Consider the following 13,267-nt stretch of genomic DNA (forward strand, 5'->3'; position numbering starts at 1 on the left):
TTGCTCATAACAACCTTTATTTGTCTCATGAAGTTACTTTTTAAAAAAGCTAGAAATTTGAGAGGATGAGGCTGAAAAAAGGAATGAAATAATTATAAACGTTCTTCTACTTCAAAAATGGTCTGACATCTGAGCCAGAAGACTCTCTGCATCTATCAGTGACTTCCTCTTCATGTGTCATAAAAAGAGTTCAACGTGCTTTACAAAATCCATTACATTTTAAGACCATTTCCAATATCTTCTACCATAAATCAAGAAATCCATTTATTCAAGGTTACTTATGAAGAATTAATCACACAGAAAATTTTAACAACTTCTTTTTCAAAAATTAAAGTACTTTACTGTAGTTGGCATTCCTATACATAATGATGTGGATTCAAAGACTGAAAGCATTAAAAGCATATAATTAAAATTCAAGGACTCAGACACTAAAAAAATTTTCTGACACACAGAATTCTCTGGAACAAATATTCCAGAAAAATAAGAATATAAACACAATATGATATCCTCTGGACTTGTCCTCTCCTTAAGTGGTTGGCATTACATAAACATAGAAAGTTATTTCAAAAAACTTGTATGTACTTGATATCACCTCAAAAATATGTAATCAAAAGATCTGAAAAGATTAGACCAAGAGGTCTATGGGAATGATGCATAAGCAACAAAAACTCATGAATTTCTCTATTCCTAATGATTTCTAAAAACTAACTTCCTAATTTCAAGAGCAAATTTACACAAAGGAGAAAAATAAACAGTCAGCTATACAACCTTTACAGTCTTTATTGACAGGGTATATGAAGCCAAAATTCAGTCATCAATATACAGCCTCGTTTCCCATCTAAAGCTAATGAGAATATATTTTACTTTAAATGGGACATAGAGGCAAATTGCCAAGAACTAAAATATAACCCTAAAGTCTTAATTTCACACTTTGAATATCAAAAAAAGCAATAATTCCCCAAATCATGAAAACATGATGAAGTAGCTACTTAGAAAAAAATGGACATTTAAGTCATTTCTTTCTTAATATTATATAGTGAAAACAGATGTATTTATAACTTTAGCCTTCAAATAGCATACTTCATAAAGTCATTATTCATTTAAAATAGACAAATGTTTACAAAGAACATTTAACTTAAATTTCATAGTTGCTTATAAAATGGTACTTGAAAGATTGACCTGTATAAGGAAATAAGAATCTTGTCAAGAGAGATGATAAACTATAAATATAAAATATATCACAGTGTTAAAAACCTCATAGTGCTCCACAGGAAAATCAATAAAGATAACTTAATCTTTCTAGGGAAAAGAATATTTAGCATTACAAATTTAAAATGTAAATTTTACATATGAATTCAATAAGGAATACATTTAAACCTTGCATTGCCACAGAGTCATCTATTGTGTGGAAAACAATAAAAATGATGTACTTTTTCAATATGTGTACATCAAAACCAAAAGGTTAATTTTTACTTTTTCCTTTATTGGCAACTTTGGATGAATTTTTAGGCTTTGGTTCCCAAAGGGCATTTTTCACAAATCTTGAAGCTGCACCTTTGTCCAGCTTGCCGGCCTTTTTCTTGTCTGTTATTTCCTTGACTCTGTTCATGTATACTCTGATTCTTTCCTTAAAGATAAAAAAAAAAAAAAGCAACAGATTTACTAAGCCGTTCACCACCACTAAGTTTTATTATACTATACCTCAGTTAAATTCAACAGATAGATATTTATTGCCTATTGAGTGGTGCTAGTGAACAGGATAAACATGCTCCATGCTCTCCTGGAGCTCATAGTCTGGGGGGAATAGACATTAAAAAGTCATTTCAGAAGTGTTTGGAGTATTTCAAAAGAGGAAGAACAATACTAAGACATCACTATACAGATAAACACTGAATTGTTTACATGTGGTTATACATTTTTTATTTTAACATTAACCTAAGTCCACATAGTTAACTCTTCTGTATCTGAAGTCGATAATCTAAACTAGAGCTTTCGTATACTTGTATGCAACATACAAATTAAACTCTTGGAATTTTTCTAAACAGGAAATGGAAGTAGTAGCACTTAACTATTTTTTAAATTTTACCTTCTAGTATCACAATTAAAATAAGCAAAATGAAAATACAAGATTTTTTTTTGAACTTCATAGTTTTGATCGATAAGCACATGATACTTTCTAATGAAATATACAGTTCTAATCAGCCTTTGGGTGAGAAACATAATAGGTTGCCATACCACTTCAAATCTTCTGAGACCATTAATCAAAATAAAGGGCTTTTTTATACTTTGACTAGAGAAATAAAAGGGATGAGAGCCATAAAATAGCATAGTAAATGATTGATCACTGACAAAAGCAAGTTTCATTAAAATAATCAAAATAGTTACAGAAAAATACACAGAAAAATGCAGACCCATAGAACTTAATTGTGAAAGGCTGACAGCTCTGCTCAAAATCCACTCATGGCTTTCTACTTCCCTTAGAGTAAAAGCCCGAGTCCTTCCAACACAACCTCCCCCCCTACCCCCACCAGCCTTGCTTGGAATGATCTTCCTCAAATATCTCCACAGCCACTCCCTCTTTCCCTGCCAGTTGGCTCAAACGTTAACCTTGTTCATAGGTCCTGCCTTTACCACTTAAAATGGCAATCCTACTCAAGCACTCCAACCCCTCTCATCCTATGCTATTTTTTTCCCATAACATATAACTTTCTAACATACTATACATCTATATACATTTATTATTTGTTTATGTTAATTGCTTGTCTCCCTCCACTAGGTAGCCTGGCATCTGCCACAAGGGCAGCAGTATTTATCAGCTTTATTCACAGAGGAATCATCTCACTTGGATATAATGCCCAGCTTCTAATAGGCATTCAATTATTTGTCGAATAAATAAACTATTTTCAATGCCTTTCCCCACTCATAATATATATGATAAATAGATTTCCTCTCACACAGTAACTCTGTGATCAATTAGTGATGTCTGTCAAGGTCAGAAAAGGGGAATAGGTTTATATGTGCTTTTTATGTGCCAACCATAATCCAGAATACGAATGTACTCCTCTATAAAGTGGGTTCTGACACAGAAAAAAGACAGATGATGATTTTATCCATTTCCAATGACAGAATCAAGTGTTAAGAAACTCCAAATAACTTTGTATTAAAGGAAAAATGAGAAACTTTATAAATGTAAAGTCCATATTAGAAAGTTTAAAACAGATGATACAGGGCACACTTCTTAAGGTTTTAAAGTCAGTATCACTGGTCAATCAAGATCTGTGCCTCATGTTGTTTTACATTTTTGCTTGAAGTATTTTTTACAATTTCTGTATTTAAAAATAAATTTGTTTTCCCCCAAGAGCTTTCAAAGAAGAAAATGCCTTAATCCATATATTTATAAAACTGGTTTACTCATTTTTTTGTAAATAAATGACCAAATATTCTACTAAATTTAAATAACATACATATCAGCCACCATAAGACTTGAGAACACTACTACAATGTCAAGCATATTTCACATATTTACCTTATATCTTATAAACAAAGAATTTATTAATATTCTTATTCATAAGGCCAAGTCAAGAAGGTAACCATAAGTTAGATTTCTAATTTTTTCCTTCATATTGAATGATTTAATTTTTGAAGTCAGCAAAAACTCCAAGATACTAGACCTTATATACTGTACTTATACATCTAAATGGAATACAAAGACAAACCTAGAAGATTTATTACAGGTTGTAAATATGTCACTAATGCAGAATTACTGGACAGTACACATACAACTGGTGCCAAAAAAGCTTTTAGCTTTGTTGCTGAACTGGATTCTTTACTGCTGAGAAAATGAATTAATGGAAGAATTGAAAAGGTGGGGGAGAAACTTTCCCGTCTTTGCTAGTAAATCAACTAGAATATACTTTTAAGAATTGTGTAAGAGTTTTTTTTTTTAAAAAAAAAGGCAGTTGTAGGGATGAACAGGATTTCAAGAATTTATAGAAAAAATAATATGGAAGTTATAAATAATTACTTGAATTGTAACATTTTCCCATCCAGAGATTTTTATAATATATGGAACACCATTTCTCTGACAAAGGAAAAGAAAAACTAAAGACATGATGAAATCTGGCTCACTTTCCTAATTTGGACTCTAAATAATGCTGTTCTCCATAACTAGTATGATAAAGGTACTGTGACTCTGACTTCAGGAATACCACAACAAACAGATAGTCAAATAAAAAGAAATCCACTGCAATCTTACCAATTCCTGCTTTACTGGATGTTCCTTAGGATTAACTCCCTGAGTTGCCAAATAAACTACAAGACAAAGATTTCATGGAATAAAATGGCATATATATTAATTAAGAGCATTAAATAAAGAAACTCTAGTTATAAAAAAAGAAATATCACCAAAAAACTGATTTCTTAAATCTTAAATTATTCAACTTCTGTGTAATATTAAATGTTTATGTGGCTCATGGACATCTGGTATTCTCACTTAAAAGAAATAAATAACTATTAAAATTGCCATAATGTATAACTAAATATAAATTGCTAGCATTTAAAAAATAAATTACCTTTGACACAATAAATAATATGCTTTCTAATTAACTCCAAATGAACATACATACCCCAAAACATTGAATTCAATGTGTAAGCAGAAACTAAATCCACTTTGGCTTGTTCAAGAGGGTCCAACTATTTAAAAAAGAGAGAGAGAGAGAGAGAGAGAGAGAGAGAAAGAAAATACACACAAACTTTGAGCACCATCACATTATTTTAAACTTTACCAATACATCAAAGAGACGTTTCTTTCACGTCCTAAAATCCAATAACCAAGTGATGTTGAAATAATTTGCAAAAAGAAGTAGTTTTGTTAACGGGTGAATTTTGCCCACAAATTTTCACTTCAGGGTATCATCTTTAGTTAGACAAGGAATGTGTATAACCCAAGAAAAATTCTCTTCAATTATTTTAATTTCAGGAGTTACGATCTGGGCTTTGTATGTCAAAAGTAATTTATCAATATAAACATTGTACATGATGCATTTATGTATAAGAGGCAGGCTAAAATGCTTAGGCAATACCAAAGACAGAAGAAACATAATGAGATTTGTTTTAGACTGTCAAAGTCAATTTACTCTTTTTGTCCTATAGGGTTTCCAGAAACCCTGATAACATCATTGTAATATTTAGAAGGTCAAAGATAGAATCCGTCAAAAAGAATGTTGTGAGTGCTCCTTTTTTCTCAAAAACCAGTCAAAATATAGTTAGAGTTGTTTGTTTTTCACCCCCTAAAAATACCCACTTATAAAATTGAAATTAAGGGGGAAAGGAGCGTATGTCATTAAACTATGTCTTCTTCTGTATATTTTCATAACACAGCACTGTTTTACAAATTACATTTTTAGAAACTGCATTTTTAAAATACCTTCTGCAACAACTCATTTCTAGAAACAGACATCATGGTCTTCAGCATCTCATCCACAGCACCAATGGAATTCTCAAATGTTGATAAATACTCATGAATTTCTACTGGATAGTCTTCATTAATTTCTTCACTTGCCATTATTAACCAACTGGAAAAAAATTAAATTCTTAGAATTTGTGGGAGACAGACTTCTCTTTAAGTTTACAAAAACAAAATCAACAAGTTATATCATGTATTAAAAAGTTATAAAAGAGTTAAAACCTGAAGATAATTAAACAAATCTTAGAATATAATTCTAGAGCAACTATATTCAAACCTCCCCTCTTCAATCTGTTTGAGGTGGTAGGGGAAGAAGAGAACCCACCATTCACTAATGCGACACATATCAGAGCCTCAATGTTTTTCAAGAACAAAAGACCAAATATGGATTATCAGTAATAAAAATCTTACATTTAAAAAAACTTTCAAAAAGAAAATCCTTTTTGTTGAAGTTAAAGATTAAGCAAAGGGGGGGATCCCTAGGTGGCTCAGTGGTTTAGCATCTGCATTCGGCCCAGGGAGTGATCCTGGGGTCCTGGGATCCAGTCCCACATTGGGCTCCCTGCATGGAGCCTGCTTCTCCCTCTGTCTGTGTCTCTGCCTCTCTCTCTGTGTCTCTCATGAATGAATGAATGAAGAAATAAAATCTTTAAAAAAACAAAAAGATCAAGAAAGGTATGAAAGTATGAGTATATCCTATCCTCTATAATTGCTGAAAAAATAGTAAGTTCTTTTGTTGAAAAACTTATGTATTCTGGCCCTTCTAAATTTAGGTGTTGATCTAGCAGCATGGTATATTAAACTAAAAAAATTAGAAAACCTAGGTCTGAAACAGCTTATGACTATCACTAAAATGATTTTTAAGCTCTATTTACATTTATATATATTCTTTAAGCCCCTTTTAAAATATTAATAACAAATTCAGAGAGTGCACAAATCAAAGTCTACCAGCAGAAAAGAGGAAACTGGGGAGAAGTAAACTATATGATTTTCATTTAGGCTACAGTGTATCTTGACAGCATATTCTTTTAAAATTCACACTTATATCATTATACTTAACGTCTATGTGAGAAAAAACAAAATCCACAGTAACATATTTAATATGATATCTAAGGCCAAATTTTCAGAAGCAATTCCAAGCCAATACATATATACCATCTGTAGGTTTGAAAAACAAATATTAGCTGAAAATACCTCTTTCATTTCAAAGCTAAGTAGAACAACCAAGAATATATAAAATACCATAGTAGAATTGAAGGAAAGAGACATGGACTTTCGAAAGTCTTGCTTGATCACACTGACTTTGTCACCTGATCAATCACTGAAAATCTCAGGGCCTCAAATATTTCATCCATAAAATAAGGTAGTTGGTCTAATGATCTGTAAAGTCCCTTATAGTTCTAAATGTTATGACGTCACTTAACTTTAAAAAGTACTACTGGAATATTTATTGACAATGTATCATTTCTATTCAACAAGTATATTCTGCTAAAACATCTGGTTTCATTTTAAAAAAGGAAAAATAGTGAAGTCCATCTGACTATCACTGCTTGGGCTGTAAAATTACTATCAAACTACTGTGCAACCAGCAACTGAATAAAGGACTCTGATAAAACCACACAGGAAGAACCGTGACTCTCTATTTCAAAAATCTAACTAAGAGTATGTATTTGCCTCTCATCTCTCTCAAAATCTCTCCAAAATGACAGAAGAAATTGAAAAAAAAAAAAAAAAAGAGGCCATAGTAATGTTGGAAACCAAAAAGGGCACGTATCCATCGGCAGACCTCGACAGCACAAATTTCTGTAAGCTAAAGAGCAAAGGGGATCAGAGTGATAGGAAAGAGAGCCAAGGAGCCTGCAATCCCCCCAAAGGGAAGGAGAATGTATGAATAACTCCAAGATGAAGGGCATTAAGAGCTGGGCTATGAAGGCTGAAAACAGTCAAACCAAAATCTCTAGATTTTGGAAACGCTCCAGCATCTGCTGCCCAGATAAAGGTATAAGTACAAGGGATATACTGCAAACACAGAGAAGATTTAGTATTTCTTCTTTTTATGTAGAATTTTAAGCCAATAAATTTGAAAATCTGGACGAAAAGAATGAGGTGCTGGGGGAAAAAAAACAATTACCAAAATTAACCTAAAAAGAAGTACGTACACCAAATAGTTCAGTAACCAAAGACAAAAAATTTTAGGTCAAAAAATTTAAGGTCAAAGAACTATGCTCCAAAAAGGCTCCAAGCCTAGAAGATATAGGTAATTTCTTTCAAACCTTTAAGAAACAGGTAATTCTTACAGTATTTAATTGTTTAAGAACACAGAAAAAGATGAAAAACTGAGATACCTATTTCATAAAGATTATTAAAGTTCAATGTCAGCAAGCGTATACAATGAAGGTGGAATACAGATTTCTTAAAATTTACATACTCTTTGACTCAGGAAGTCCTTTTAAGAATCTAGCTTACAGGGGGATCCCTGGGTGGCACAGCGGTTTGGCGCCTGCCTTTGGCCCAGGGCGTGATCCTAGAGACCCGGGATCGAATCCCGCGTCGGGCTCCCGGTGCATGGAGCCTGCTTCTCCCTCTGCCTGTGTCTCTGCCTCTCTCTCTCTCTCTGTGACTATCATAAAAAAAGAATCTAGCTTACAGGAATCCTTGTATACATACATACAAATTTATTAAAATGGACAACTTGAACTCTTCTCTCAATCTCTCCCACTTTCTCTTGCATCAATTTTTCCCTCTGCTCTATCATTAACCATAAGCTTACCACATTTTATTTCTCCATCTTTGACAACAAAAGAAACATCTTGACTTCATATTCCCTCCAGCGAAAGCCCCATTTTCCAACCCTTGAAAGAAGTGCTTACACTAACAGTCTCAATTCTCCCTCCATCTTTTCTTGAACCGGCTACAATCAGGTCCCCTCCTCCTCACTCAAAATTGTTCGTCAAGGTCGCCCACACAGCTACACTATTAAATTCTACGGTCAATTCTGTTCTCATCACTTGACATCGTTCACTCCCTTCCTTTAGTTTCCAGGGCATCACATTTTCTTAGTTTCCCTCCTACCTCATGGCTGCTTTCTTGGTCTCTTGTGCCATCGTTCTCATATTCTCAGCCTCGTATCCTTGATATGCCCACGGGCTCTCCTTGATTCTTTTTTCCCCTCTAATTTACTCCCTCCGTGACTCCCAAGTCTTTATTTCCAACCCCGACCTCCCTATTGAACTTCAAATCACATTTCCAACTGCTTACTTACTTAATACCTCTGGCTGGTTGTTAATAGATTCTCAAATGTAATGTGCCCACACCAAAATCTTGCCTGCTATAGTCTTTCCAACTCCACTTTTCCAACCGTTCAGACCTGAAATTACAGAATGGGCCTTGACTCTTCTCTCTCACCCCATCTTTAAGACATATTTAGAATCCAACCATGTCCTATCACCTCCATTGCTGCCACCCTCGTCCAAGCCAGTCCAAGCTATCACCGTATCTTGCCCAGATTATTGCAATAACCTAAATGGCCTCAGCGCTCAGTAGCACCTGACATATTTATTTTATTCATTTACTGTCTGGCCACCTCCAAAAGAATGTAATCATAGGAGAGCAGAAATTTGTGTGTTTTGTTCCCTAGCACTGTCTGACAGTCAATAAACATTTGTTGAATGAAAAAAACTAACAAAATACTGGAAAGACTAATCTAAATATTCATCAATAGGGAAACAGGTAAATGAATTACAACACATCCATCGAAATATTAAAAACAAGTAAATCTTTATGTAGTAACACACAATGAGAAATGGTGAAAAAACTGATAGAACATTGGGTATAAAACAATGTGCATCTAACATGTCACTGTTTTTAAAAATCTGTATAAATGAAGATCTGTAGAAAAAAGCCTGGAGGGAGATATATAAAAAAGAGACATTCTCTTTGAGAACGGGTAAGGATTAGGGAATAAGATCAAAGCAGACTCATTCTGTTTTTTGTTTTTGTTTTTTTTAAGAGAGAGAGAGAACATGCACGGCCAGCAGGACATGGGGGCAGAGGGAGAGAGAGGGAGAGAATCTTAAGCAGGCTCCATACCCAGCGCTGAGCCAAAGTGACACTCGATCTCACAACCCTGAGATCATCACTGAGCCACCAAGGCACCCCTAAATTTTATTATTTCAAAAAACATGTACTAAAATCATAGTAAAAAATAAACAATCATTAAATTCAAATGAAAGCATATTTTAACAATGTATTTTGGCTTTTAACAAATATTGCAAATATAAAAAAAATAGTAAAGCCTTTATATAAACGTGTATTTTTTTCATCAACTTTTCTATTTGAAAATATTTTTCCTCCCCAGAATCATGATGGGGATTTTTCCTGCAATTATTCCTGGTCCCTAAGCCCCAATAAACAAGTAGTTATTTATTGTTAAAATGGGTTAGGGTGAACACTGAAAGCAAAGCAGTAAGAATAATTATCCTCATTAAATACAAACTGAAACACTTGCCTTTTTCCTAACTAAAAAAATAAAGGCAAAGCAAACTACAAAATAATAGTTCTTCTATTATTAGAAATTCCCTCCAATTCATATGATTTTTTTCTAACATTTTATATAGATAGTTCCTAAATATGTGTTCCTTTCACAGGAAAAGCTACAAGGAGAAAACTGCAGAAACCTCTGTTCCTTTGCTACTCAGATCCCAGGATAAAGCCCTGAAATGTATGGTATTAGCAGCAATAGCAAACATTTGAAAATCACTGCCTATGAGCCAGGCACTATTCTAAGTACTCATTTACTGGAGGTTCAATAACTTGCCTATTTCATATGGTGAAATGTCCAAAGAAGGGAAAGAAGAAAAGAACTCCATCTCCTCTGCTCTTTACCCCCTCCCAAGGTCTACAGGTGCTTCTCACCTTTCAAACTGCTCCTTCTCAAGTACCAGCAAGCAAAGGTGGGGGTAGAAGAGCGCATGAGAAAATCTGTCTCTTCCATCCCTATGGTCAAGCTAAGACTAAAGCACAGATGGGAGGACTCTGCTCGCAAGCCCTACAGGATATTGTTGCCACTCCCCTCCTCTCACTGGTCATAAAAACCATAATACAGGCATAAAAGGAGGGGGGCACATCACACGCAGAATAGAAGCCATGTCCCTACCTCCTGCCCTCAGTTCTCTTACTTCAAGGAGATCAATCCAGCCAGGAACACAGGGGTTACCCTCACCCCTTCCAATCAGCCCCATCAATTTGGCCTCCTTAATGTCCTTATATCACACGCTTTCCTCCACTCTCACTGACTATATCATTTCAAGAGCCTTTGAGTAGTCTTCCTATTGTCAATTTTTTCTACTCTCAATTTTGGAAAGTTTCAAGATATGATTTTTCTATAAAGATGCTCTAGTCATCGTACACCTCTGCTTAAAATCCTGCAATAGCTCCCCGCCCCCTCAGTATGGACACAGGCCTGTTATAACGTAGCCCTTGTCTAACCTCCTCCTTCATTCCCTCCCTCTTCCAGTCCAATGGCTGTAGCCACCATGGCAGTTTTCCAGAGATGCCATGCTCATTCTCTAACCTTTCACTACATGGCTTTCTGTACGTTAACCACTCTTTCAACTTTGTTCAAACTCTGCTTATTTTTGGACGTAAGATCACGTTTTGCTTTAGCCAGTGAAGAATTCTCTGAGTGCCACCCTCCCATTCTGTTCGGATAAACACAACTACAAGCTGTCCTATCACTTAAAACGCTATCTGGTATTGTCTGTGGATGTACTTGATGTGCCTTTGACTACAAGCTCCTTGAAGGGCCTGTGTCACACTGAGATTCTATTACCAGCGCCTGGCACATAGAATGACTATGTCTCAATCTGCCCAAGACAATCCCAGGATGTACCTGCAGTTTCAGCTGGCCATCTACTCAGCTCCCCATTTCTCTTTCAGAAGCTCCACTTTGAGCAATAAATCGTATGGTCACCCTAAACAATGTAAGTCCTCTGACCCTTACCACCACTCCCCAACCCATTTTGTTAGAAAACAAGCATCAGGAGAGTTGCTCCTGGTACCAGCCAGGGCTAACCCGGGGCATCAAAACCAGCAGGAGATATATATGAAGAGATTTATTGTAAGAAACAGGTTTAAGCAAATGTGGGGACTAATTCCAAACCCTGCAGGGCAGGCTATCAAGGAAGGGCTTACTGCAACTCTTAGCTCCAAGCTGAAGTTGCTGCCCACAGGTGGAGTTTTCTTTTTGTCAGGGAAGCCTCAGCTCTGCTTCTAAAGCCTTTCAACTGACTGAATCAAAACCATCCAGATTATCTAGAATACAGCCCCTATCTTAAAGTTAACTAATTTGTAGATTTTAATCACATCTACAAACACCTTTATAGCAACACCTAGATTGGTTTTGGACTGAATATCTGGCACTGCAGCCTAGCCAAGCTGTCACATCAAAAAGACCATCATGCTCCTTTAAGCCTCCAGAACTACAGGGGAAAAAAAAAAAAAGATATATTCCTGGCATTACAAGTTGTTCTGATGCAATAGAACTTCCCCCACAATAGCCTTGTTATTCCTGATTGTCAGGTCCCCAAGTAATAAAATCAGACTTAAAATTCCAGCTAACAAATGTGAAGGAATGATAAATTTTTTTAAAAATCACTATTTTGCAACCCCTAATGAAATTATAGATTCAGACAACAATCACTGACAGATAAAGGGGTGATGGAAAGATGACAACACAGGAGTGGGACTGTCACTACTTAAGCCAAGGGATCAACCTTCACATCACTGAAAATAGGACACAAACATGTCATGAATCTCCTGATGTGAAGCAATAATGAGGTACACAGCACCATCTCTGTAGCATTTCCAACTTCCTAAAAAAAGTTGAATCTGAATCTAACTGAGCCTTTAAAGCTAACTTCCATTTTATAGGAAATACAGAGGATGGAGAAACAAGTTAACACCACAAGAAAGCAAACAGACAAATCTCAAATGAGAAATAGTCTACTGGACAATTGACCTGGTTTCTGTAACAAATAAATGGGATGAAGAAAAATTAAGAAAAGGGAGAAGCAGAGGAAGAAGAAATTAAGGAGATTTGGGAGAGCTAGCAAATAGAATACGTAGACTTTGTATCTTGATTCAAATCAAGTATAAAAAGAATTTCGAGGCAAAGAAATCTGAAGATGGATCAGGTATATTAGATGATATTAAGAATTATTGATAATTTTGCTATGAAATTAGAATTCAGCTATGAAAATGGCATTATAGTTATATAATGATATCCCTATCCTCTAAGGATGCATACTAAGTACATAGGGGCAAAATCATGGGACATCTTGAATTTGCATTTTAAAGAAAGCTAGCCTTCGTGAGTTAATTACACTGTTGAGGGCTGAGGTAAGAACCTATGTACAGGGGCACCTGGGTGGCTCAGCTGGTTAAGCGTCTTGACTCTTGATTTCAGCTCAGGTCATGATCTCATGGGTTGTGGGACAGAGCCCTGAGTTGGGCTCCTCTCTAAGCGGGAAGTCTGCTTAAAAAGATTCTCTCCCTCTGCCCCTCCTCCCACATTGTGCTCATGCACTCTCTCTCTCTCTCTCAAAATAATAAAGCTTTTTAAAAAAGAACCTATGCACATTATTTCTATAGTGAAATTACATATCTAACTCACAAACTAATGTTTAGAATAGTTAGAACTAACTCAGTTCATAAACTGGGTAACACCTAAACATCAAGTACAGTCTGGAATACTTAAGCAGCTCTATTATCTCCCGTTTCAATTCCAAGTATAATTGGGAGGTA

General features: G+C 35.3%; 1 protein-coding gene across 1 annotated transcript in view; it reads right to left on the reverse strand.

Annotated features, from left to right (window-relative positions):
* C1D (C1D nuclear receptor corepressor) overlaps positions 1 to 13,267 on the reverse strand; it is a 19,013-nt gene continuing 5,746 nt past the window's right edge. The window contains exons 2-5 of the mRNA XM_038551471.1: positions 5,426 to 5,573; positions 4,626 to 4,692; positions 4,256 to 4,311; positions 1 to 1,627 (exon numbers count right to left, since the gene is read on the reverse strand). Of these exons, the coding sequence (XP_038407399.1) occupies positions 1,463 to 1,627; positions 4,256 to 4,311; positions 4,626 to 4,692; positions 5,426 to 5,563 (426 nt within the window). The 5' untranslated portion in view covers positions 5,564 to 5,573 and the 3' untranslated portion in view covers positions 1 to 1,462. The remainder of the gene's footprint in view (positions 1,628 to 4,255; positions 4,312 to 4,625; positions 4,693 to 5,425; positions 5,574 to 13,267) is intronic.

Source organism: Canis lupus, chromosome 10 (assembly GCF_011100685.1).
Source record: "Canis lupus familiaris isolate Mischka breed German Shepherd chromosome 10, alternate assembly UU_Cfam_GSD_1.0, whole genome shotgun sequence".
Classification (NCBI taxonomy): Eukaryota; Metazoa; Chordata; class Mammalia; order Carnivora; family Canidae; genus Canis; species Canis lupus.